At 44.5% G+C, this 27895-nt stretch overlaps 2 protein-coding genes across 2 annotated transcripts in view; one reads left to right on the top strand and one right to left on the bottom strand.

Moving 5' to 3' along the window:
- Positions 1–629: 629 nt before the first annotated feature.
- The window catches only part of dnajc17 (DnaJ (Hsp40) homolog, subfamily C, member 17), a 30463-nt gene continuing 3197 nt past the window's right edge, over positions 630–27895 (top strand). Inside the window, exons 1-10 of the mRNA XM_076108355.1 lie at positions 630–823; positions 6097–6166; positions 7835–7893; positions 7989–8076; positions 8458–8534; positions 9191–9302; positions 10078–10127; positions 11074–11151; positions 13089–13169; positions 13833–13952. Coding sequence (XP_075964470.1) covers positions 743–823; positions 6097–6166; positions 7835–7893; positions 7989–8076; positions 8458–8534; positions 9191–9302; positions 10078–10127; positions 11074–11151; positions 13089–13169; positions 13833–13952 — 816 coding nt within the window. The 5' untranslated portion in view covers positions 630–742. The remainder of the gene's footprint in view (positions 824–6096; positions 6167–7834; positions 7894–7988; positions 8077–8457; positions 8535–9190; positions 9303–10077; positions 10128–11073; positions 11152–13088; positions 13170–13832; positions 13953–27895) is intronic.
- Positions 20918–21538, bottom strand: LOC142968481 (cdc42 effector protein 3). Its single transcript, XM_076108356.1, has one exon. It carries the CDS (start codon positions 21536–21538, stop codon positions 20918–20920), a length of 621 nt encoding a protein of 206 aa, XP_075964471.1.

Genomic DNA, 27895 nt, shown 5'->3' with positions numbered 1-27895 from the left:
GGTCTCTGTTTACATTTAACAATTGATACAAGGTGCTGTCATGCAGGTAAAGTAAAAGCAGACTGATTCAAATGTAAACAAAGGTGGAGCCCAGCTGCCCAAAATTAAAACAAAGGTGTAAACTGTTGTAATAATTCATGTAGAACCAAACTGATCCATCGCCAGGCTATACGCTGATATCAAATTATGTATAAGAATTGGTGTTTATGTTGGCAAATGTGCAATAACTAGATGTAATACTAGAATGAGTGTGAGGAGTTACACAATTTGTCCACCAGAGAGCACTCTGTACTCATTACAACAGGAGTAGTTTAGCACATAACTTGATTATTCAAATATCAAATGTCACAACTCTTTACAGAATTGAGCATCGGTAAAATAATGAAGACCAATACATTCTTTACTGTCATTTTTACTCCCAATTATGAATATTTGTAACAGCCTCAAAAACCAAAGCATCATTATGGTGTAAAAGGTGTATTGACATAAAAATAAAGATAAATTGTTGAGATCACAATACGGCTGTACACGATGTGGTTCAAATGTCCAGGTTGTTTCTGCATTTACCCAACAACGGAGCAAAAACTACATTTCCCAGACTGCAGTGCACTTCCTAGTTGATAGGTCGAAGACGTAACACGCATGCTGCCTGGACCCGGGAATAACAACAAACAGCTGCATTCGCCAAACGTTGACATTTCTTATTGTTCTGTATTGGTGTCGTTGCTCGTTGTTTGCAGACATGTCTGGAAAGGCCAAGGACATCCTGAAGCTGGATCTGTATGGTTTACTCGGTATTGACATCACTGCTACATCGAAAGAGGTGTGTAAATAAGCTAGCTGTTAAGCTAGTTAGCTAGATATAAAGTCGCTATTTTACAGGCGCATTACAGACTGGGTGACGCTGTTTTAGCAGACAGTTTACCGGACTGTCTGCTAAGTGAACGGTGAATGTCACAGCTGTTGTGTTCGCACCAGGAGAGACTGTGTGGCATGTTTGGAGGCTATATTAGCATGCTATCATGGAGCTTAAAGCAGTGTGTGTGTGTGTGTGTGTGTGTGTGTGTTTTTTGTGTGTGTTCGTGCATGTGAACTAGACACGAGTCTTTTTTTTCTTCTGTGAACAGAAATGCCAGGTAAGTAAAACGAGGACTGAACTTCTACGTCCAGTGAATGAGACACATGTAGCAAAAGTCAAACACCGGCTAATGGCTGAATGACAGAGGTGTGATGCACGAAAAGGCCACATGGTGGCGGTGTTGCATCAGTTTAGGTTTTGCCTTCGGTGATAGTGGATATAAATTCTAGTGCTGCAATCAATTTTGATCATCAAGTACCCTGCCAGTTATTTTTGTGAATAGATAATTAATAGTTTGGTTCATGAACTTGGTCACAATTTTGCACATGCAAAGGATACGTCATCAAATTGCTTGTTTTGGATGACCCGTAGTCCAGAACCTTGCAATACTGTTAAACAGAGAAAAGCAGCAAATTATGAGAAATATGGAGTGTTTAGCATTTCTCTTTAAATATCATAATGGTTGACAGTTATTTTCACGTTGATCATCACAGATTGATTAATAGACTAATTATGTCAGCTCTTAATAAATTACTAGAGCGTGGATGCCAAATTCATTTTTGGTTTGTGGTCTGCCAAGTCCATGTATGTTCTTTGTCTAAAACGAAACCAACATGTCTGATCACAAACATATCTGACGAGGCCTGGGAAATGATGTAATAACCTATCTCTACAAAACCAGGTCTGCTCACCTCTGCACAGTACAAGCAGAATTTTGAATCAACTCCTCTGTGTTTCATTCCCCGGTCCAGAAGTGGTTCACCATAATGTTCAGAATCCTGCCTCCCCCCCCCCCCCCCCCCCCCCCCCCCCCCCCTCCCTCCTCTCATCACAGTTTCCAGCATCTAGAATCCACAAGCCCAATGGGAAATTAAAATTGCGGCCCAAAATGAGGGACGAATGTAATTTCTTAATTGGATTTCAAAGTCCTGTCCTCCCCGGAGGATTATCCTGGAGGAAGTTAGCGGTTATGGCTTGGGTAGAACTGAGGCTCCAGAAGGCTGGTTCTGTGAGGTCTGGTGATGGTCGAGAGTGATTGTGTGTGTGTGTGTGTGTGTGTGTGTGTGTGTGTGTGTGTGTTTGTGTGTGTGTGTGTGTGTGTGTGTGTGTGTGTGTGTGTGTGTGTGTGTGTGTGTGTGTGTGTGTGTGTGTGTGTGTGTGTGTGTGTGTGTGTGTGTGTGTGTGTGTGTGTGTGTGTGTGTGTGTGTGTGTGTGTGTGGTGCATAGAGTCAAAAATCAATCAAGTGTGTAAAGACAGATGTCATCAGATGGGCTACTTATCCCAGTTATTTTACCCGCTGCTGCACCACCACTATCGGGCATGTTGTTTAGGGGATAAAGCGCATCCCACAGCCTGTTTATGTGGGCTCTGCCACAGCTTGTAAAACACTGTCTTGACGTAGGAGATTTACGCTCTGCATCTCCTCCTGGTTCTGTTTAGCATCCTTTTCCTCTTATCACTGCTCCTGACCTTATGGGCGTGGCTGGCTGATACATGCTGGAGGAACCGGCATGTCGGAGTTTGTGATTTAATGACTACGGATGACCGGGGGGTTCTGCTCTATCCTTGTGCGGCGGGAAGCTGACGCTGAAGGCTATCCACCATTTAAAGAGTCATTCTCATGCGTGTCAGCAGGACTTGGGTAATAACTGCTAAGTGTGTGTACCTACAACAGATTGCTTGGTGAGACAATGGTAGCAGTCAAGACCACACAAAATGTGTTGTGGTTTATTCAGCTACTTGCATTGTAGTGTACCTGATGTGTTGCAGTGTATACGGTTTGATTTAATGCATTGATCTGTGTTCCACAGTTCTTACATACCAGACACACCTTTTTCACATATGATGTAAACAAAAACCAGAATCACAAGTTTGTTAGTTTTCAGTTGCGATGTGGTTGAAATCATTAGAATGACAACACACGGTGATCTGAATCAAGATGTGAAGATTGACTTCTAGAGTTCGTTTCCTCAGATTCACCAACACATGGAAAGTCCATCACAGAGTCTCACTGTTTCTCTTCATTACGTCAAATCTTTTCTTATTACTTGTGGTCATATCATCTCTGCCCCGTCTCTCCGGTTCCTCCTCTTCCGTTTCCCCCCCCGCTGCGCCTCTTATTATTTTCCCCCAGCTGATAGCGTCCCGTAAATAGCGCAGCGTTGTAATTAAGGAGGATGGGCCCGTGGCAGATCAGGCAGCTCATCAGCCACACAGACGAGGGGGCTGTGCTGAGGCTGCACTAGGACCAGTTTGTCAGCTATAATTGCCACCAAAGATTGGTGTAATGAGGACAAGATGTGTGCATGCAGGGATCAAGCGGGTACAGAGAGTCTGTTTTTCACCGGGCACTAACCGTCAGGCTACTCTAGGCCTGCTGCTGCTGCTGTGTGATCAGTCTGTCCTCGGTTTCTTGGCTCCTCCTGCAAGCTGAAGCGTGGGAAATAGTTGACCTTTCTGCAAAGGCATGTGACAATCTTAAATAATTAGAATTTAAAAAAAAGATAGATGTCACAACCGACTCAAATACTAACATTTCTGCTCGTATTAGGGGGCAATGGACAACATCTGGGCTCCTGTGGTTTTCTCTTGACACAGTCTTACTCATTATTGCTTCAGGAGCCGGCCCTAAAAGCTCACGGTGAACTGCACAAAGATAATAACGACAGTAATTGACTAGTCCTCGTAGGAAGATGCCACTCAATCTGAGTGCTCTTATCCAACACATGTGCTAACCTCTTCAGAAGTTGGCCCGCTTCGGCTTCTAGTTTGTAGGACCAAAGGGCTTCAGGGTCTTCCAGCATCAATTAAGGCTTGCGTGTTGCGGCATCGATGGGAGTAATCATGTATTATTTAACAAAACGGCACCGGAGGCGCAGCGGAGACAAGACGTCGTGAAGGATGCTAGAGGGAGCGAAACGGAAGGAGGAGGAGGAGGAGGAGGAGGAGGAGGAGGAGGAGGAGGAGGAGGAGGAGGAGGAGGAGGAGGAGGAGGAGGAGGAGGAGGAGGAGGAGGAGGAGGAGGAGGAGGAGGAGGAGGAGGAGGAGGAGGAGGAGGAGTCAACTAGATCCTTAACAGAGCTGATGACATGCAACAATAGCCGCTCTCCACCAGAACAGCATCAATGATGACAGGTCGTACTTGTCGAACAGCATCAGCCGGCCAGACGTTTTGGTCCTGACAAAGTCAAACATCTGCTGTGTCTCCGGCAGATGTGGAGATGTGTTTATCTTATCAGCTGGCTTCAGGTGACGATGAACATGAGAAGTGGAGTGAGTGTGAACCGAGGACACGGCGTTAGCACTTAAAGGACTGTAAGAAATAATGCAGACTTGTTCACTGTGGTGGATTGTGTTTATAATTGATTTGTTTTGAATATCATGGATTTTATTGTAATTGAACATTTGGAAGTTTATGGAAACCAATCGCTGCTTGGAGTGTTCGTGAAAGAAATCCTCCCTGAACTCTTTAGGAAATGGTCAGCAAAGAAATACATAAAATTGTAGTCGAAGAACTAAAACTGTTTATCACACTGGTACAGACCAATGGTTGAAGATACATTTGAACTTGAGCTTTCGTTTCCTTTCTTGCACCGACTTCACCAAAAAGTCTTTTGGAGAAATTTGGACAAAGCCCTGAGAGTGTGATGGAGAGCACAGAGAAAAGAAAAAGGGAGAAGGAGACATGGAGGCTTAAAAGGGGAAGTAAGGCCAATAGTAAGCGTACTCTACGTGTTTGGCTCCGGTCCACAGCCCCATGTGTCAGTTTCGATCCGTAGGAAGGCTCTGTGTGCCAAGCGCATGACTACAAATCTAAAAAGGATTTCTAGTCTCTCAAAGCCCTCTCAATCAACCAGGTTCTCATTTACTGGAACAATCAGAAAAAGAAGCTGATGTTGACCAAGAGAGAGAAGAAAGGACTTGTGACATTTCGGAGCTCTCTGAGCCGTGTCAGCTCCAGAGGGTTCACTGGAGGCTGGATGTCTCCGCTCTGGTACCGTGGACAGCAGGCGTTCAGCCCAATGTGCCGAAGCTGACCGTCTCGGAGAGTTGCTAAAAATGTGAGAGCGTGCAGAACGCGGGCATGACTGATTAAGACCGGTGAGAAAGATTACGTCGGTGTGTCTGAGCTCGGATATTCGGGGGGGATGTGTGTGTGTGTGCCAAGTCCTTTAGCATGAAACGCATATGAGCGTGCGCTTTATTTGAGGCTTCAGCCCCCTCTGGTTCTCCACGGAAAGTTTCCCCGCTTCCCTTCTTTCTCCAGAGGAGCAGAGATCTAATGAAAACCACCTTGTCATTAACCGGTCCCCAGAAGGACCAATGAATGGTTAACATTCCAAGCAGTGACCTAGAGTTAACTAAAACCTCACATGACATTACAATACTCACAAGTATTGTTTAGTTTTTCCGCTTTGGTTCTCTGAACCCCCCCGCAAAAAAAACCCGGTTTTGGCTGCCTGCCTAAGATATTAATGACAGCCTTCTCCGATGTGTTATAGACAATGGCACTCTGTTTGTGCATGTTGTTGTAACATTTTTTTAAAGTTTGAATAAAGGTGGACTAATAGTAGGCTGCAACTCGCGACACATTCATCTTGCTCCCTGGCAGCGGGCCGGAGAATAGTTTGGAATTGTTGTGCGGGTAATTCACTGTGGAGTGTGTGCCGAGGTGGTTAGAGTCCATTAACAACATGTCAGACGGACACGAAGCAGAGGATCCGCCCAGGTGTTGATTTGATCCACACAATACAATCCGTCTTTTTATTTAATTTAAATGCAGACCACATTTCACCCCCCGTGCTTTCATGTCAGACCGTTACCCTTTGTGCCATTATTTCAATGGGACCATCATTCCTTTATTCAGACTTTGGTTCTCTGGGCCAAGGACGACAGGATAAAGATAATTGGTACCGGGAGTAAGAATTTTGAATTTCACGTTGCCAAGATCTCTTTGGGTCCTAATCAACATTTTCCACTCTACATAACTCCGGGGGTTCTTCTGTTGTTCTCCTAGATCAAGAAAGCGTATCGACAGAAAGCCTTGACATGCCATCCGGACAAGAATCCAGACAACCCAAAAGCAGGTGAGTGAGCGCGTTGGTGTGTTCACCTGTCTGTCTTCACCGTCTCTCCATTCTGAGCCACTGACCTCTGTCAGTCTCCCAGATGTGTTATTTGCTTATGCAATCGCTGCGTTGTTTTTCTGAAGAATTGGCGTTAATCGTCTGACTGAGTGAGCGGCCATCGTGCTCCAAAACCAAAAATGAATGCTCTCGAGTAAGAGCTCTCAGCAAGTTGTAGCCTGCCAGACGGCCAAGCCGCAGAAGTTCTGTAGGACGTCTAACCAGCGGCCGTCTCTGCTGCCGGCTTTCTAGCCAGACATGACCAGCCAAACACCACCACCACCACCACCGCCACCAGCCTCTCCACACTCCATCCCTCTTCAGCTCGAGTCCTTCTGCGGCCTGTCGCCAACCAGCATGTCAACAATTAGAGCAGGAAATCACAATGTAGCTTCTTTTTTTTGTCAGGAGGGTAAAAAAGAAAAGAAGAAAAAAAAAAAAAGGCACCTTGGACAAAAGACTGGTCATGAGGCGTGGTTTCAAGTGAGGTTTATGTGGTTTCTGGATAGTTCAGACAATTTCTGATCATGTCAAGAAAAAAAGAAACTGTGAAATTGGTTTGGTTGGGTTGAGAGGGGTAATGCAGAGGAAGGGGGTCGGTTTCCCTGAAATGGAAAAGAAGTGGTTTGGAGGGCCTCAACACTTGAACCCGCACATGGACAGACTCCGTCTCTATCGCACGAGAGCCGAGCAAGTCTTGGGATTTGCTGCTCCTCGGGGGAAGGTTGTACTCATGTAAGAGGTGACTGGGGGGTCATGATTCCTCACTGACTGAAGGACCCCCCCCCCCCCAATATTTCCCCACTTTCCTTAACCCCCCCATGTTGTGACACACTGAGCTGCCTAGTGGGCATGGCAGGTCTCCCCCCCAGTTGGATTTCATTCCAGCCCATTATGTGCGTGTAGGTAACCAGCATGCTCTCCAGAGCCTCCTGTTAGTCCCCACAGGGAGTAACAGTATCGGTCCGGTAGGCCTCCCATCAGTGAATGATTAGGCCTGTCTAGAATGGTGCAGTAGTGCGGCGGTTATATGAAGGAGACTGGGCTTGTGGTGTGTGTGTGTGTGTGTGTGTGTGTGTGTGTGTGTGTGTGTGTGTGTGTGTGTGTGTGTGTGTGTGTGTGTGTGTGTGTGTGTGTGTGTGTGTGTGTGTGTGTGTGTGTGTGTGTGTGTGTGTGTGTGTGTGTGTGCGCGCGCGTGTGATGACAACAACAAGGGAGGCGGAGTCATGCGTGGTGATTGTGGCAGTGGCCCCTCGAGGTGCTCTAATGAAAGATAGACGGAGAGGCCAAGGGTCCGCGTCGGAATGCACGTCTGTGTCATTGGAGAAAAGTGTTTTTCGTGATACTTGCGGCACCTTTTTAAAGCATTAAATGTTTGTTTCAGCCCCGTGTCCACGCTTCAGCTTGAAGATATAATGCTGAGCACATTACGCCTCTTTCGGTCTAAGCCGCCTCTAGATGCAATGTTCTCTTCTCTTTCTTCACACCACATCGCCTTCTTTTGTATAACAATTGGCAGTTAATTGTAGCCACACATCCATGTGTAAAATGCAAAAAGAAAAAGTGTTTCCACGTGCATCCAGTAGCTGAATTTTCATTGTCTTCCCTTTTTTTTTTTTTTTATTCAAGTGGAGCTCTTCCACCAGTTGTCCCAGGCTCTCGAGGTGTTAACTGATGCTGCTGCCAAGGTAAGGGCCACTGATGGCTCCCAACAACAGTCATAACTGCTGATACGCACTCTCACAGAGACATGATTCATCCCGGTTTCTAATACTGTTGCTAGGCTGCCTATGACAAGATCTGCGCTGCCAAGAAACAAGCAGAAGCAAGAAACAGGAAGTTAGATGATAAGAGAAAGAAAATCAAGCTTGGTGAGTCCCTTTTCCTCCAGCATCTCTCGAGGCTTTCATTACACAGCAGTTTGTTTAATTAGGATTGTAAAAGGTTATGCTAAATCATGTTTTTGTCAGACATATTCCAGGTTTAACACACCGGCTAATATATTTTGACAGCATGGATTGTCCAGCAGGAAATTAAACAAGAGCAGCTTTTATGAAAGAATCAATTTATTTTGCACAGTTTTGTCTGTTTTCACACTTGGCTTTGTGTGTGTGTGTGTGTGTGTGTGTGTGTGTGTGTGTGTGTGTGTGTGTGTGTGTGTGTGTGTGTGTGTGTGTGTGTGTGTGTGTGTGTGTGTGTGTGTGTGTGTGTGTGTGTGTGTGTGTGTGTGTGTGTGTGTGTTGCTTTGACAGACTTGGAGACCAGAGAGCAACAAGCAGACGCTCAGAGCCAGGATGAGGTGCAAAACACTAGAACGCTTGAAGAAGAGGTAAGAGAATTTATAGAAACCGCATGAGAAATGCACCAAACATGACAAGATGTCGAAAAAAAGTCACTGTACTCCAGGCCTGTAGCAGCGTACTGGCAACAAGGTATTCCAGTGCATCCAGGAACCTCTGGAGCACACCCAGGTGTTTTTATTCTGTTTTTCGTCAAATACTCCCTTCTGATTTAGTTGAAATCTTACCAAAGACTTGGGTCGGGAACAAAGGCTGCATCTGAGAGAAGCTATTTGTTTTCACTGACGTATCACAATGATCAGTAAACCCATTATAGGTGATATTGCATGACTTGGTGCACTTTGTTAAGAAAGCCAATGATAAATTAAAAAAAAAATGGTGTGAATGCTTCCAAGGTTGAGTCATGGCCTGTGCTTAATGTGCTAAATGCATATAAATATGTGGCCACGTGCCGTGTGGGAGAGGAGGTAGCCAGTAGGTGGCACTGTTCCATCTTTCTCATCTCAAGGGATCGTTGCCTTAACAGAGGAAATCAAATAGTCTGCACACTTTCCTGGAAACACAGAGTAGCAGACAGACTGTCTTAGAATGGGAGAGTCGTATAGGTGAAGAAGAAGAACAACGATTCATAACCAGTGTGTCTGCCTGAGCACGTTACTGTATCGCATGCGTCTGTTTCTACCAGATAGCCCGTTTGAGAGAGGAGGGATCCCGGCAGCTTGAGGAGGAACAGAGGCTCATCAGGGAGCAGATCCAGAGAGAGAGAGGAGCACAGCAGCAGCAAGCGGGAGACGGACGTATGTACACTTCCACGATTTAACCCGAGCCAAGTCTGCTCCGGGTCCAGGTTAACCAAACATGTTCAGCGCAGGGCCGTTCTGCTCGGATGAATCCAGTTTGATCCAGTGAAGTCCTCTTACGATCCTGAAAAACCTCCCTCTGTTTCCCAACCGTCACGCTGTCAGTCAAACCACAGCAGTCACCAGGTTCCCGAACAATAAAAATAACTGAATGTATTTTTGAATTTATCTTTTGCACTTTGAAGAAGTCTATTTTAGTTTCTTGGCAGTAAGAAATCTGGTAACAGAGCAATGCCAAGCACCACGCACACACACATAGTTTTCCATCAAACTTTTAACCGCCTGATAATACTTTTGCTTTAAAGCGAGAGTGTCTCCATTTCGGAGACATGAAGAAAAAAAAAGTAAGACTCTTGTAAAATAAGACCATAGAAGTGTGTGTATTTAAGGGGAAGTACTGATTCTTGGCCCTGGACTTCGATCCATTTTTGTGGCTGGACAATTACTTATGCATCGTCAGCACGTCTTTTGAGTCTCCTCCATTTGCACGCAGTCAGGCCTCCCCAGCCCTCCACTCGATCAGTGCTCTGTCTGTTCTCGAGAGGCACCCGGTGGATCACCGGCCTGTACTAAGGGCCTTACGTCTACCATATGACAGCCAGAAAGTATCTCGAGTGCTGCGTTTCTTTCCTCAACAAAACAATTGTTTCCTTGTCTTTTCACTTCACTTATCTTATTCCCCTCTCATGTTTTTCTTTTTTCTTTTTATCAGATTCAGGAGTGGAGGGATGTTTTAAGAACAATGTGACCCCCAAATTGAAGGTAAGGCTTCTAGTCAGTGGACGAGACGGAGAGGTCAGGATGAGGGTTGCGGCTCTTAGAGTAACGCCGGGAGATGGAAAAACAGGAACGGCTCCATCTGAGTGAAAGTGCAGGCGGAACCTCAACGGGGGTTTTTGATATGGCCTAAGACATTTTGTAATTCATTATTTTGGGGACCACAAACGCTGTCTCACCACTGAGCCCATTCCTCCAGAGTCGGCCTGACGTCCTCAGGAGACCTGTAACTATGCCAAGAGAGAGCTTATTATATTTCCTCCTGGAAACGGCCGAGCCTGTGCATATTAACGGACACTGGGGATGTTAGCTAATGTGTTTAGACATTAAATCTGGTTTTAAAAGTCCATAGCCATCTAGTGCAGCAGCGTATTCCCCGACATTTGTGTGTTCAGTTAGAAAAACAAACAGCAGCTGTAAGACTGATGTTATCACGGGTCACGTTCTTATGTTGTCTCTAGACTCAGACTGAGAACAATGTTTTTCCTGTGCGGTAAGACTAATGCATCTTTAACCTGATTCACAATGATGTGGCATTACAGGAGATTATTTAACATTCTCAACATCAATAAAGCAGCAAACGACTGTGTGCGTGTTCGTGTTCGTGTGCGTGTGTGCGTGTGTTCGTTTTCTTACCATTGTAGCTGTCCGGCAGTCACCTTTTGGTACGGATGGAAATTGACTGCAGGTTTCACAGGTGGTGCCGGGGTGATGTTCCAAGAGTTTAACAAAGTCTCTCTCCCATAGCTCCAGCCTGTCCTGATGGTTATGCTAGTCTGTGTGTCATCACTGCCAAGGTTACTTGGCATACTTTGTGTCCTCATCAGCGGAGTCTAATCAAGTGTGCTCTACTGCATACCACGCACTTCTATTTTTTGATTTTTGAAAATCGTGACTAATAAAAGCCTCTCCTTTCTGTCTTCTTTCTCAGTTAAAGTGGAAGTGTAAAAAAGATGACGAGACGAATGGAGGCTACTCTCAAGACATTCTTTTCACACTCCTGCAAAAGGTACACATCCTAAAAATGTAAACAAGTACTTCCACAATGTTGCAGCAAAACATCTATCTTTTCACACAACAGAGTATCAGTAAGGTCCCATTTTGGATTGAATAATATACTGAAATAATCCTTGAAGAAGCTACCCAGGTGACTACCTCTTTACTATATCCGTTTTAGGACATTGTAGGCAGTGTTGTAAGTGAATGAGCAAGACTGCTTTACAGGAATTCTGCATTAATGTGACGAAGTATAAATGTGAGGAATATAATCGACTGGATGAACCAAAAACAGAGTACTTAATCTACGAATTGTTTTCCAATCAAATGTTCTTGAAATTCGATATATAAGGATAAATAATAATATTGAAATATAAAATTCCATGAATTGTATAACGACAGAATTTTCTCTCTTTTATTCTTGCGGCCCCAAAGCAGAGCTACCGCGGTATCGCACTCGCCTGCAGAGTCCGGCCGTATTTGAGGTCTGCATGACATCAGCGCTGTAGATTGTTTTATTCTTCCCCTTAAACGAGGCCCATTAAGTTTTGTTGCCGTGAAAGTGCTGAGGGCAATGTTGTAGTGCCCTTTTACAGCCACGCACGCCATTGTTTGTGCCCCTCTTACCAGGTGATTAAGCAGTGCCAAGGGAGGCGTTAGGAAATGTGCTCTTCTCATGCAACCCAGTACCACCTTATGTTATGATCCGTCACAGGGGGCTTTTGGTGGGGCATAGGTTGGCCTGAAATGAGGAGAGGGTAAGCGTCAGTGACGTCAAGCTGGCCGTAAAAAAGACGTATGAATTGCTCCTTTGCACGAACTAAATCAATATGGCTCCAGGCAGGAGGGCTGTGTCATCATAAATACTGTGTGGAAGAAAAAAGAAAAAAAAGTGTTGCTCCTTTTTTAAATTCTTAGGCAAAGAGAGTACAGTTCAGGGAAAGCTTGTGTTTGAGATGGCAAGCTCCAGTGAGTGACGGTTAATGTTTTGGGCAAGTCAAAATAGCCCCGCTGTGTGGGAAAGTATGCTACGTGTATACTCGTGCGTACGTACGTGTGCAGACTTGTGTACTTTGGCGGCTAAAAATAATTTGTCGATTTAAAAGGGGAACAAAACGTGTTAAAAACATTTCGATTCTATGAAACGGGCCTTCTGAGAGTCTCTTTTGTCACTGTTGGCTTGCTCCAGAGTGTCCTTCGTAGATATTAGCATTCCTGGACTTTCCCGTTCCCAGAAAGCTACATTTTCACAGGATGAGATTCTCTAAAGCCACGTCCATCCTCCTCCTGTCCCACAAGCCCCTGCGTTAGTCGGGGAGAGGTTTCAGACAAAAGGCCTCAGTTATAAATGATGAAAAAAAAAACGAGGGATTAAAAAAACGACGTTGCTCTGCTATCGGCTGCCTTCAGTGGGGATCAGGTTTTTGTCTCCCCTGCTAAGACGGGTTTCTACTCTTCCTCCTCTTCTCGGACGGAGATGTGGGAACGTCTGAGATGCTCTTTGCCCGGCTCCCCTTTGTGGCCAACCTTTCCTTCCTGTTTTGATTTGTGGCAGGAAGTTGGATGAGAGACGCGTCTAATTTCAGCTTTCAACCAAAAATATTGTTTATCAAATGCAATTGCACAAGGAATAGCTAAAATGATCCAATATTGCCTCTTGTCTGACATTTGTACATGATGTTCATTGCAGTATTACTAACTCAGTCCCAAACACACAAACCCTATCATTAGAGTTCAGTTTTAATAACCAAACACACACTAAATCCTAACTTTTATTCCAGAAGTCTTTTATATTCACCCGTGTTTTCAGTGCTTCAGTCTGCATACAGTATGATTTATGTTTTCATACTTATGGGTTTTGCTGTGAAAGGAGGTACTTATTTGAATGTTCTGCATCTCTCCTCTTCCTCCGTTTGACTTTTCTTTTATTCTCCCGTTTCTTACCTCTAGTATGGGGACGTTTCGAATGTGATCGTATCGAGTAAGAAGAGAGGAAGCGCTGTGGTTGAATTTGCAACCGTGAGAGCAGCTGTAAGTACCCAACTCTTCCCCGGTCAGTGTCCTCATTCGGTTTGTTCAATTCTAGACATCTTCTTCCAAAACAAGACATTTTCATGCAGCCACATTTGTTTACCACTTACTTTCCTCAAAGTCTCTGGTTACCTGCTGAGTTTGGTTATTACTAAAAGTGACGCCTTGTCATAGATTTCCCAGCCTCAGGACAGTTTCTGCAACCTGAACTAATGTTTCAGTCATTCTGTAGCGTGGAGTTCTCTGTGCTGATGGGAACCATTGGACGGAAGAACTTGAGCCGCTTCATTGTTCCACACTGTCTGGATCCTCGGGCCCTTTGTCTTGATGGTGTACTATTTTGTTGGGGTTTCCTCCCCACAACGTGTGGTTTCCCTCCAGAGAGCATGCCTGCCAGTCTAAAGGGATCTGGGCACAGGTTCTGTGGTCTCTGCCTGTCCAACTCCAGGTCCCAGTCTTGCTCTGGGAGTTGGCCCAGTTACAATCCACCGTTGTCCTTGTCTACATGTGTTCTTCATATTTATATAATACCCAGGTGTAAGAAGGACACAACACAATTTCTTACAGCTATCCGGACACGGAGAGTGTTTTTTTGTCCTAATAAAATACTGATAGAGAAACGTAACCAAAGATCCACTCATGGACCTTTTTTGTGTTTTTTAGGAGCTGGCAGCTAAAAATGAAATTGGCCTGAGTAAAAACCCCTTGAAGATTTCGTGGCTGGAAGGACAGCCCGAGGTTATTGCTCCAGCTTCTCAACCTGGCCAGTTCATATCCTCACAGGTACCAGTACAACCATTCTCTCTCTCTCATAAAGCATGTTGGCCTTACGTTACAAAATCTTCCCATCTACACAGCTTCCAACAACAATACTATTCTCTACACACTGTCCCACAAAGAGAAGTATGCAAACCTTTTAGAGTTTTTTTTTCTTTTCTTTGTATCAGTGGTGTGAGTATTACACCAGTGCTTGCACTCCCTTTGCATGATCTAGGACAATGTGTTTGGTTAAATGGGCCTCAGTTTATTTGATTTGGAGAGGTGAGGCGCTGGCCTGGGACTGGCCCACAGCCCCCGGTCGGCTACTCATTAACAGGCCTGACCTGGGAGACCCCAGGAATGCTGCGCTTCACATGGCAGCACAGAAGAAGCAGTGTGCAATAATGGTAGCCTGGCACGTGAGTCTGACCTAATGTCCGCATTGGTGTGATTGGTGCCTTTGTCTCTATATTGCTATTGATATAGCATAATATAAAAGTTATTTTTTTAGATTTTAATTTTGCTGCACAAATCCCAAATGCTTCACTGACAAAAACACGTTCCCTTTGATGTGTAAGTGTTGCTTCTCGTAAAGTGAAAGTCACAGTAGTCCGTACTGCAACCTCAGCTTCTTTTAATTGCACGCTTAATATTTTGTCTTCAGCTGCCAGAACACATTCACACACCAGAGGCACATCAACTCTTTTCCTGTTCAAGAGTAATCTAATTTCAGCCGAATCCGCTGAGAATCTCCAATGTTTTCCTTCGCTGTCATTAGATTAGTATGAAGTAATGTTTTTTTTACCCACTGTGTCCATCTCACTTCTCCGATGTTATGATCTTTACCTGTGAGGGATTTCAGCTCGGTAGACTCTTTCTACTTATTTGTGTCTCCAGAGCTGCTGCTGAACCGGGTTTCACCCCTAAAACTCGGTGCGGTGTCTCAGACCCCCCTCGTCAAGGCTAGCATGCGAGACTCGGCCTGCACACTGGGACTTGTCACACTAATCTCTTTAAATGTTATTATGGTAACCTGGGTCGCCTTACAGATATCCAAAGCTGATTGCTTCATACTTTTTTTTTGTCCTGCACCTTTGGCCGGGTCATTTTCACATTAGCCCTCAGCGAGAACAGTTGTTGCTCAGGAGGCCCCGCATTACATAATGGGTGAGCCCGTGTAGATATTAGTAATGTTGTCCCCCATCTGGCCTGGACATGGGGGAAGCATTTGAGAAAGAGTGATAGAGGTTATAAGAAGCCAGAGCCTTGGAGGTCCTTCTCCCCGGACTCTATTTGAAATCTGAAAATCTGATTCCTTTCCTGTTGTCTGTCCCTCCATTGCAACCCCACACCAGCCAGCTGCAATCACAAAGGAGCAGCTTGCTTCTTTAACATCATCAATCCAGAGAGTCAGGTTCTCACTACAGGGAGCTCAGAGATGGAGACTTATGACTTCAGCCTCAGTTCCAGTTTACTGGGGGCACAAGTTCCCCTTAAGACCCCCCCGCAGGGTCCAGAGACCTTGTCCATGAATCATGAGGCCCCCCACTGCATTCCCCTATTTATACTCGCGCCCAATTAAACAAATTTAAAAATAGTAAAGGGCCACATCTTCCATCTTCCACACCGTGTGGAATTGCTCCCCATGCTCCTGACTTTCAATTGTCCCCTCTTTTGGGAAAGGATCTAGTTTCATCTCTAGATGGATCTTTGTTGCGTCTTTACCCTTTGACATAATAAACTGTCAAAGTGACAGATTGGGGAAATGGGTATGTTTACGAAAGAAGTGCTGAAGTCAAGTGAAGTCATTTACTATTGTTCTGTGCACGGTTCACAAATCTCAGTGAATTCTGAATGAGTCACGTTTTTATTTTTGTGGCGCGTAATTGTGGCCTGTGTGCTAACAGAAACACTGCAGGACTCATATACTCTGCATGTAAGTGCAGTGTTTAATGAGAGCTGTAAACGGCTGCTGCATCAATATTTGATTTCACAGAGTCTGACTAATGATTCACGTCTCACCTTCCAGACGGTCTTGGTTAAGGAATCACTATCCAACCATTTGGTTTGTGTCGCTGGAGAGATGTAATACCGTCATCCATCACCGTGTCTTAATTCCTGGTTTATTGCTCAGTTTAACATTCCATATTATTTAACATGAACCCATCATAGAGGATTTGTGTTTGAGCGTTCCAGCCCTGCTTCTTCCATCACAGGCTTGTCACGACACAAACCAAATGCAGCAGATCAGCTATTCTGGGATTGTTTTTCCAGCCCGCCGCTTTGCTAGTGCTCGAAAAGTGCACTCTCATCTAAAATAGCCCCCGAGTCTGGAAGAGATGCATTGTGTGTTGCCGTGCTTTTGGCACAGTCGACCCTGGTCAGACCGCTCTCTGATTGGAGATAAGGGACTTCTGTTTAGGGAGACCACCGGGCTTCTGTCTTTTGTTGTGAGCAGACCAAAAAGGAGGACATAATGTTGTTATTATTGGTTAGAACTTGATATTAATATTGTGTACCAGGTTTGATCGGATATAATTAATGATAATAAATAATAATCAATTTGATTTAATAGCACCTTTCATGGCACTCAAGGTGACCTGACATCACTTAGGATTAGTAATAAAACAATAAGTAACAAAGCACCAGTAATATAAATCAATTAAATGAATCAACAGGACAATCAACAACAGAGCATAGTTCAGCAATGAGTTAACACTCTGAAGCCGACGGTCTTAAAGCGAGAGTGAGGTGGCTGAGTAATGCTCAGTGAGGTTAGCCAGTTAAAACTAGTACGGCAGTTTTGGAAGGGGTCCCATGACCTCTCACCTCATGGTATGTGAGTGAAAACGGGGTCCATGGGCACGAGTCTCCCCTTGACAGACATGCCCACTGCTAATCCCATGCCGTTTTGTGCATGTAGTGTAGACGTGTTTCTTTTCTAAAAAGGTGTATTCGAATACTGGATGATTTGCATATTGCATGAATTAGGTATGACTGGAAAGACTCTTGTGGAATCAATGAGCCCGTTTGTATTAATATGTGGGGATGTTGGTCTCCGTAGTAGTGAGAACATTGACGTCGCTGTATAAAATAAAATGCTGTGACTTCTAGAATAATCACAGCTTCATACAACTTTAGAAGCTGTGTGGCTTTCCTACGTGTACTGACCATGAGGGGTTTCTGAGCAGGTTTCACAACACACAAGTACTTGCCATCCAATCACCGAAAAATGCAATTCCTGCAGAAATCTCCAAATGCTTTTTCTGTGGTGTTCATCGAGGTATTGATATGGTATTTTGAGTGGAATATATATATATTTTTAATTTAGCACAAAATCTGTGTAACAAATCGTATCAACCCAAAAATTGTTGCAACAACTTAATTACTACTTTTACACTTTCACAGTTTCTTTCAATTAATCTTTGGGTTCCCAGCTTTCAGATGACGTACACCACGTCTATGTGACATTTACTGTTGACCTGCCGTCTTCCCCTATAGATCCCCCGTCCCTCCTTTTAAAAGACAAAAACTGGGTCATGTGGGTCTCCAACGGCTCAATACTGGAGTATAAATCTTGGCAAAATATCAATATTCAATTGATACCGTGATATGAGACTAAATATCTTAGATTTTGGATATCGTAAAATTGCAAAAGTGTTGTCTTTTTGGTTTGTCTGGGTTTTAAAGGCTGCATTACAGTAAAGTGGTCATTTTCCAGACTCTTCTATTATTTCCCTTTACCCACTTCGTCATTATATCCACATTACAAATAATTATTCATCAAAAATCAATATCGTTGCAAAATCGATATTGAGGTATTTGGTCAAAAATATGGTGACATTTGATTTTCTCCATATCGCCCAGCCCTATCGTACTATTATACGGTGCAGTTGTTGCAGTGAAAGTGAGTAGGCCGAGAGAGACAGGCGGTGCACCCCATAACATACGAGGTTGGTGACGAGTCGTCTCTGTAAAATGGGACCCTCAAGGAACAGAAGACCAGACAGTTTATAGAACAGATACACAGGTTTAGGGTAGCTTGAAATGTATATAAACGCACTTTCGTATTTTCTCATTTGGCACGAAAGGAAAAGTCGGGTGTGATTATGTTGTGGTCAGAATTTCATGGTTATGGTGTTACGCCCAATTCATCATGCATATCATGAGAGCTGTTATGGGTTGGCTCGGCCCTCACCGTCTATAGCTTGATAATACATCCTGACGTGATACAGAGAGAACAAACAATATCATTTTCACAAAATCCCCGTGTGTGTGTGTGTGTGTGTGTGTGTGTGTGTGTGTGTGTGTGTGTGTGTGTGTGTGTGTGTGTGTGTGTGTGTGTGTGTGTGTGTGTGTGTGTGTGTGTGTGTGTGTGTGTGTGAAACCATGCAGTATATTTCAGTAACATCAGGTTGTACTGGGAGACACAATTACAGTAGACAGACACATCTCTCATTTGCCAAAACAATGTTTTTTTCCGTTTTTTAGCTCGTACCTGACAAAATAAATAACTCCATAAGAGCTACTCTTCAGTGAGATGACAGGGTTTCCTGGTATTCTGTATGACGGCAAGTTGAGTTTTTCGGAGGAAGAGAAGTGCTACCAGATGGGATTGGGATACTTCACAGCTCGGTCAGTTTGTGCTGCGCAGACAAGATAATTTGTCTTCAATTATGGGCTCTTTCTTCTCACATCAGTCATGTAGCTGAGCACTTGTTGAGCTTAAGTTTATGTGATTCTTCACACTGAGAGCGCTTGTGTGGATGAGTCATAGCAGCCAAGGACTCGTCTACACCAAGGCTTATAAGATTATAATGAATAAGTACGGGATATCATCAAATGCGTCGGTGGTTTTCTTTATCAATTATGGTTGAAGGGCATAAAATACCTTTTTTATTTTATTTTTTCACCCTTATTAGCGCAATCATTTGTTTCCACAGTGTCTGTCTGACATGAAGCCGTGACTGTTGAGGGCCATTGTAGCAGACGGTAGATCACTGTCCGGTGACTGAACAGCTCTCTCTCTCTCCTGCTTATCTGGAAAAGGTAGCCTGTCCGGAAAAGTGTGACAAATTGCAGACACACCCTGGGTTAGCTATTGAATGTCACCTCTTTGTGATACAGGTGCGCCTCAGAGCTGGGAACACACAACAGCTCAGTTGCTTCAAAGTGGAGTTTACTGGAATGCAGCGTTTTGTGACTCGACATGAAATCCTGCCTGTCACGCCGGTCTGATTTGGGCTCGTGTTTCTCCCCGCCTTGAAATAGTGTCGTGCTCTACGCTGCGGTGGATAATCCAAGGCTGTACATTCTCTAGGAACTGTTAGGCAAGGCTAACTGCCGCGCCGCAGTGGCTTCTGACGGTTGAAAAGCCAAAATCAGGAGTCTGTCCATCAGGACGTGTAAACAGTCTCATACGAGCTCTATTGAAATGTTGACGAGATCAGTTCTATCCACAAAACCACCAATCTTGGAATGCGAAAGATATTTTTCTTTACTTCCCCAACATACAAAACAGTACATTTTTCATTGCAAAAAAAAAAAAAAAAAAAAAGGTTTCACAATGTGAATATCTGAGAAAGATGGTCGGTGAAATCTGAGACATAATTGGAGACGGCAAAACAGAAATGCACTGCAGACGTATCCACAAATATTGCCGTTTCTGTTTGGACATATATAGAAGTCTAAATCTATTGCTAGAAGTGGGACACTTGTGGTTCGTATTTTTTGCAGCGTGACCCGTGGGGAGCGTAGGAATGCGACTGGTTCTGGGTTTGCCCCCCCCCCACCCCACTAAGGCACAGACTGAGGTTCTGTCCTGACTCTCTCGTCTCTAGACCCGGGCAAAGTGGACCTCGCTTGTCTGCACACATCTCAGGTTGACGCTGCGTGCTTTCATGTACATGCAGTGCATGTGTGTGTGTGTGTGTATGTGAGAGTCAAGCGAGCTGTTTTCACGTGTCGGGTGTCTGTTTGGTCAGAAGGTAGTGTTTAAACCCTCATCAGGACTTTTGCTGCAGTAATGGATGTCTCTGGTCCTCCTCCCTCGGCACCCCCTGCATGTGTGGAAGTATCACGTTACCCTTTACCACTTTCCTTCTCGTGCGCCACTCACCAGAGCATCAGACTCTGATTTGCAGCTAAGAAAACAGCCTGCTTTTTTTTTTTTTTTTTTTTTTTAACGTCTGAGGTCTTGGACCTGTGGCCTGGCTTGGTCTGCAGCCCAAACTGCCACCACTGGCTGGCTTTTATTGGAAGCAGGGCTAAGTGTTTGTTTTCACGGCATTGTTGGGAATGAGAGATGGGGGGTACCTTGGTCTACCTTTGAGTGGGGCCTCTGGGATGCGTGCGGAGGAGAAATTGCCCTCTGCACACAATAGATTGGCAGGCACGCCAAGAGCCAAGACATCACAGCTCGAGGACCTTGGACTCCAGCCGCAGCTTTTCTTTTCTTAAACACAACACTCTTAAGTCTTAACAGCCGTCAGTGCTGCGCTGCGTGGTTTGGGGAATTTCAATAGCAACGGAGGAGAGTTAAATTATTAACTTATTATAATTAACTTTGTACCCACCTCTACAGGGGGTGAATCTAAGGAGGACATTAACTTTGTTCGGTGTTCTTTTTGTTTGTTTACCTTTTTAAAGGAGAACGTTGACTTTTTAACAAATGCTGTTTGTGTGCTATAGACAAAATATCTGGTGCTGCTGTGCTTTTAGATTTAAAAAGTAACATGTTTTACAGAAATAATCCAAACAGAGTCATCCCTTTCAGTGTAGTTTACCTCCATTAAAAGGTGAGGCAAGTTCTCCCCGAGGGTTGTTTGTCTATACTTGGTAGCCAGGGACCAGAAATTCATATATCTTTGGATCTATTTCAACCATAACAATAGCTTGAGGATATTAACTTGTCCATGAAATCAGGCGTGTGTGGAAGTGGGTCTCCCCCATATTCCAAACGTTTAGTAAAGCCTTCCTGTCACGCCTGGCTACTGACGTTTGTCCATCACCTGGAGAACATCATCCAGGATTGAAGGGCCCAGATCCAGGCTGAATGAAAAGCCACTGTCCTCCTCCTCATGCTGTCTAACAGTTTTGTGACAGGTCTCTGTGGAGTCCTCATCCCTGTCTGAATTCAGGCTGCCCCGTCCGAGGTTACGAGGCAGATTGGGAGCAACATTATTCCCACTTTTGTACCCGTCCTCCTTTTCCATCTGCGCTTCCTTTTCCTCATTGTCCAGCAGCGGCATAGAGCTGCATTTCTTTCTCCTCTGCGACGTGTTGTTCTTGTGCCGCATATTCCTGTCGGGGCCCTCGGAGCCCTCGGCCTCATCGAGGTTCAGGCGAGGGGGCTTTGGCGGCGGAGAGCAGGCCAGGAAGAGGTTCTGCTCACTCTGGGAGCTCTGGAGAAGCAGATTGTGGCCCATCTTTAAGAAGGACAGGTCCCCAAAGCTGTCCGTGTGGGCATCGTTGCCAATATGCGAGATGTGGCGGAAATCCGCCAGCGGCAGGCTAATCATGTTGACGGACAGCACCTCCCTGCGCTTGGTGCTCCTGCTGAGCCAACGACCAGAGGACGGCTTCCTCTGCAGCGTTGTTCTAAGTGGCATCTCTGCAGATCTGGTTGAGATAGACCTGAATGTTTCTGTTTGTCCTTGTTATATATATATCCTCAGTCTTTATATCCTTTCGTATTTCCTCCTTTGTTCGACAGTGAATCCTCAGGTAGGGCTGAAGCTTATGAACATAACTCCATCTGCATCAAACACAAGAAAGAGAGACGTTATAGTTTAGCCAATCCAAGTCTAATACCAAGTTGACAATGCTGCGTTACGAATCCCTTTTTGATAACCGAGGCTTCCCTCACACCATGCTTCAATAGTGAGCAGGTCTGTGCTTGCGCTTCTATATCAGCAACAGATCCAAGTATTCCTCTGAATCAGTCGATGCGAATCGGCAGCCAATGTTTAGAGGTTGCACCTGCTCCACTTGATTTTGATTTATTGAAATTCAATATAATTTTGCGGCACAAGGATATTCCAACAATGCTTTGAAGCTTTCATTTCTAAATATTTACTTTTCAAATCCCAGTTTTCTTTTTCCCCCATAACTGCAGGTGTGGTCTGCAGCCTTTCCTCTAAAGGAAGTCTGTCAGCCGACACGAGACTTCCAGTAACAAAAGCAACAACAAGTCAGATTCCCAAATGGTAATTTGTTGGCCTAATTGTGAATTATATCTCTTCACATTTTGTCTTGTTGTTTTGTTTTTTTCACGAGGTTTTACCGTAACTTCCATCAGAAATCACGATAACTTGACTTTGGAACACATGTTTCGGATTTTGTGAAAAACAAATACCCGGGATGCATTCAGTTTATGTTGCTGTAGTGTGGAAAAATAATTATTTTTATTCCATAAATAACACTGTAGGCATTACTAAAGTATCCGTTTTGTAGTGTAGTTAGGGGATTTAATATTTTACAAATTTTACATCCACCAGCAGAACTTGAGAGGAAACATTCTTGGTCAAAATGAAACGATACACTAATACTTAAAATGAAAGTCTTAAAAGAGTAATTTGGCGTTCCGTGTGACCTGTAATCATTTTATTGAGTAAAACAGAACTTAGTACATCAACTCTGGCATACCGATTAGATAATCTGCCCAGCGCCTGTGATTTTAACGGTCTCCCAAACAGCTTTGCCCACATTAGATGTGTGTTCGTGACTTGAAACACTCACTCTGTAAATTTACAGCAAACAGGTTTTGTTGGCCCGTAAAGGTTTTATCGGCACTTTAGTAGCAGCGGGAGGTTGGATAGCGTGGACGCAACAGCATTCCTTTCCAAACATGTCAGTTTGGCCGAGGAGGCGTCTTAGGATTTCAGCCATGAGTATCATGTTCAGGAAACGCTTCATGGCCAAGTATAAATTAAAGAAGCCCATTAAAACACATTGGCCACGAAGCAATTTTTAAATGGTGTTCCTAAATGCGGCCGTAAACAATCCATCTTTGAGACAGATGAGGAATCTGTCTGATGAAAAAGGTAACCACTAGTTAAAATAAATTGGTTACAAGGTTTTTCCTTTTCATGCAGTTGTTTGTCTAGTAGGATAAAGAAATACAAAAGGATAAATAAAGACCGACTAGTTCTTACCTGTCTTGCTGAGCAAATCCAGGATGTTTGAATCCAACACATGCACACACGTCTCTGTCAGGAAACTAGGCAGCGTCTACCTGCGCACCCTGACAGACTCTCTCTTGACGTGATGGGGCTTGTTCAACGGTTACGTCACACGTCCTTGAGACAGAGACAGAGTGAGCGACTTTCCCCTACTGTCGCAACCAACTCAACGGTAGCATTTAACCGTCAGGTGTTTCTTACCTTTGTCCTATGCTGTTGCTTTCGGTGAGTGTTTTCAGTCCTGGGACATTTGAGCCGTCTTTTTTTTTTTTGTTGCTAATCTTCCCCAGTGTCAACTCCCGTCTTGCATTGCAGAGCTCTCCAGGTGTGTTGCCGGTGAAAGTCTTCTTAGTCTAAGAGATAAGCCAGGTGAGGTCAGAGTACAAAAGGCGTTAAGGCATCCTAGCTGGAGGCTTCTCTTCAATTAGTTTTCTTACTTTATATTTCCAGTCATCCCACCTTAAAAAAAACAGTTGCCAGCCATCAGATGACATCATCCTGGTTGCGGTGCATGTTGGCCATTGAGTCATAAGTGTTAAAATAAGTCCTGCCGGTTGGTTGAAGAGCTGTTTGTGAGACAAGTTGGGTTTGAATAGGTTAGTCAGTGTAAAGCAGGTTGTGTGTGTGTGTGTGTGTGTGTGTTTCATAGATTGTGTGCTTGTGTCTAAAAGGAAGTCATAGTCAGTGAGCAAACAGGTCGGCCCTCTCAGAGGAGGGGGTTAACTGATCTCTAATCTCCACGTCATTGTCCCCGTGCTCGGCTGATTTCCTGACTTCCTGCCTGCTGTTGGCACGTCTAAAGCCCCCCAGAGTGGAGCCCACCGCACAGGCTCTTCTGCCTGACTGGAGGCCTATAGCTTCTCTCACACAAACGGACATGTATGAACAGGCACGCTGGGTTGCACAAGAAAGATCACTTGTTGCGTTTTCCACTTCTCACGCCTTCAGCGTGTTGTTTTTGCCTTTTGGAATGCTGTACCAACCAGGAATGGAAATTGTGTCAGAACAGCAAACTACTTTTTTTTGTTCTGCTCTGTGGAATTTGTTTGTGTTAAACATGGCAGGGTTAAAAGCATTTTGTTGTGCTCTCACAGGGAGTAATTTGTACTTGTGCTGATCGTGCCCTTTTGGTCGTCTTATGGTTTGGAGAGATTCTTCTTTTTTTTTTTTTTTTTCAACTGTGTACGACCTGCTGCGTCTCTTTGTTTTAAAGTGAATATATTAAGACGAACATGCCATGCAAGTCTTCTAATGCACATTGTGTTCCAGCAGAAACCAGGTCACGCCTGTGGATCCCTTTGTTCAGAGTCTCAGCGCTCCTCCTCGTTCATTAAACTTGGAACACGCAGGATGTGAATGAAACGGACAAATCGTATCTTTCGCTGCTCCTGCAGTCCTTTCATATTGGTCCAATAAACAAAGGGCGTGCCGCCTGATACTCTTTTGTTCTCCCGCTCTGCGCTCCAGCGCCAGAGCAGTCTGCGAGACCAGACACAATTACTCACGCAAATGAAATTATCATAACATTTACTCAAGACTGAAACAGAGCATTTCTCTTCTGAGAAACCCCCTCCTTCTTCCACTTACAGCCACACACAACTGCTTTAATGCTACAAGGCAATCAGGGTGAAGTGCTGTTGGAGTGACCTCACGAGACCTTGTGTCTGACCCCGGCTCGGCTCACTCTTTTAGTTCGGTTGTCATGCTATGTAGCCTCCGGGCTGATGCGTGAAACCCTAGCTGGATTTCTGTACAGGCTTCTTTTCTAAGGCCTGACCATAGCGGGCGCTGTGGTTTGATGCAGCTATGCTGGGCCTGAAATCTGGGATGCTGCGTGTTGTCTGTTGTTGCAGGATAAAAAGTGCTTCCAGATATTGCTTTGACTGGCGCTAGAAGCCCAAACTGAGGCTTTGGTGGATATTCTTCTGGTCCTTTGTTGTGTGTTCTCCAGCTTCCGCCGCATCGAGGCCCTCAGACTGCCAGCATTTAGACTAGATTTGCAGCAAAAACAGATTATTCCGTATGAATTTTTCGACAACGACAAACATAGAACTTACTGTGCTTTTGGAACCGAACAATGAGAGTGGACAGTCGGCTCCTTACCTGAAAGTTGTGCCGTCCTGTCTCTAAAGCTAGTTTCCAGGAGCTACTCTTTGTAATGTGCTGTCACCAATATTCTGGTGAGAACTTCCCAGTTTGCGTTCGTCATCACCCTAACCGTTGTCATGACTGTTTGTCTGCAAAGTTTTTACGACTCGATGATGATCAACAGAAACTTGGCAGGCTGTTGAGAGGAAGTGCAGTCACTCAGTGGCATGACTGCCTCATGACAGAGATCTGACACCAGCCAAAGTCCAGGTGTTAAGTCATTGAATACCGAGTGCCGACTCATTCCCTCATGACAAAGCTTACAGTAGCCTCAAATCAGCTCAGTAAGGTCACGTCAGGTCCAACACACCGAGGGACGAATAGGCTGGAAAACAATCCATCATCCATTGTTAACCATTTACAAATGAGCGCCATTGTTCTACAATGGACTTAAAGCAAGACATCTCAGCATGGTTTTATCTATCGGAGGGGGATTCTGTTGGGCTATGGATGTAAAATACATATTATTGAGGAGCCATGTCTTGTGTTTGAACCTGCTGCCCCCCCCCCCCCCCCTCCTGTCATTCTCAACTGTCACATGTTCAATAAAGGCAGAATTTCCCTCTCTAGAAATGTGTTATTAAAATTAAATAGAGAAATCTTGTGCTTTTGTTGATCGCCTTGTAATGCCCGCAGACTTATAAAATGTCGTCTGTGTTTAGAGCCATTTAGTTTTTCGCGGGATTGAGTTAAAAAACATAATGTACATATGCATAACTCATAACATACCATTTCTTTCCAGTTAATGTGGGCGGTCGGTAATGGCTGGGAATGTACAGCTGTGTCTCCTGGCACTGAATCATGAGTGATTATAACATCATGTTTGGGATATTTAGTTTTATCTGAAGACTGGAGCTCTGATGTAAACAGTATACAGCAGGACACATCCCACTAGCTGTTTGTTCTGCACATTAAACAGCATGTTAATATGGGAACACATACGTATACAGAAAGCACAGACATTTCAAATTTCATATTTGGAACCTTGACTTCATTTTTTTTTTTTTTTCTCCCCTCAAAATTCCTCTTGACATCTCCGAGGTTCAGACTGCATTCTTACCAGTCCTGTGGCCACTTTTGTTGTAACGGGAAATCTGTTGCAATCAGAGGGCTTTATCCCGGAAGGCCGGGACGTGAAAGACATAATTTTGCTTTTACAACGATTGTATTGTTGGATATTAAAGAGGCCAAGCCCCCACGTCTCCCTATTCTAGGATCCCTGAGCTCATCCATCATAAAGAGAAATGCCAGGGCACCAGGAGTTCAGCTCTTTGCTGTCATTTCTCTTTTCGCTGTTTGTTTCCTTAACTTTTAACGGTTTCCAAAGGCCCTCTCCGTCTCCGTCCAACAGGCTTCTTTTCTGTCCAATACCGTGACACCACACACACACACACACACACTTCAACGGTACCTCACATCCACTGCTGCCTTTTTTCCCCTTTGATTGTTATTGGCTGAATCTACAGTCCACACGCAACCACCACTATCTGCACAGTGTTCATTCAGGCACTGCGCTGCATTTCCATCAGGAGAAACACGCGAATGAAGAAAAGACAATAGTAGTAAAGATAATTGTTTACAGTAACGGATTATCTGTGATAACAAGGTCTTTGGCGCTTAGAATCATATTTAAAGAGAGACAGCCATCAAGAGGATATGCTGACAGTGTAGGTGTGTCGCTGTGCTGTTGCACAGTCGTGAGCAGCCGATGAGAACACATGATGACACAATTGACAGACAATAACGATGACAGCAAGGACATTGTGAGTGAGCGTTCATGAGAGTGGACGGCATGATGTATGAGAAATAAACGACAGGCCTAAGCATGCAGAAGACTAGTCGTCCTCAGTGAACCATCGCGAGAGCTTCCTTTGCCCGATGATGTGAAAGGTTTAGAAATCAGCTTTGGCTTTTTGTCACTGCCGCAGCTCGACTTTGTGATTTAGGTTTTTTTTTAAATGGCTGTATTTTACGTACGGTAAATATTCTTCCCGTTGTCGTTTCAAGGATGGCTGTAAATTGTGCAGCTTGCACTTACAACAACTGTCACAGTCAGTGATCTCTAGATGTATTCATCAAAAACTCACATCATTTGTCCTTCATTGTCAAATATAAGGAGGTCTTGTCTTGGAGTTCAATTCAAAAGCCAGATGTTTAGTACATGTGCCTTAAAAGGGTTAAATACAGGAAGTAGATTTGGGCCTTAATCTGTGTTTAGTGCTTGTCCTTCACTAACAAAAACAGTGTAATAGACCAGACCGTCAGGGTTTTATGTCTGAGTCTTATAATGAATGATGATTAATCCTTCACCATTTACTAAGCTGGAGTTCTCTCTGCAGAGGAATTTCACCTTGGCTCCAGTGTTGCGTGGTGCAGTACCCCTGCCTGTTTGTTTGAGTTAGCAGGAGTGCTAACCCCCCCCCCCACACACACACACACACACACACACACATGATTTCTAAATAGGTCTTCACCTCTCATAAATCACCTGCGACACACACATAGAAACACACACCACACACGCTCGGGATAAGTAGTTCCTTGATTAACTTCACCAGAGTGCATGAGAGATGTCAGCCCGGCCCACAGAGGAGGCTTGTTAAGGAGAAGTCATTTCTTCTCTTGGCAGCAAAGTCT

This window comes from Anarhichas minor, unplaced genomic scaffold, assembly GCF_050575085.1.
Source record: "Anarhichas minor isolate MPS153535 unplaced genomic scaffold, ASM5057508v1 ptg000040l, whole genome shotgun sequence".
Lineage (NCBI taxonomy): Eukaryota > Metazoa > Chordata > Actinopteri > Perciformes > Anarhichadidae > Anarhichas > Anarhichas minor.
This window is presented reverse-complemented; position numbering and strand designations above follow the sequence as displayed.

What these genes read in the sequence shown, in the direction of transcription:
- LOC142968481 (XM_076108356.1), bottom strand. Translation starts at nt 21,538, where the DNA reads ATGCCACTTAGAACAACGCTGCAGAGGAAGCCGTCCTCTGGTCGTTGG.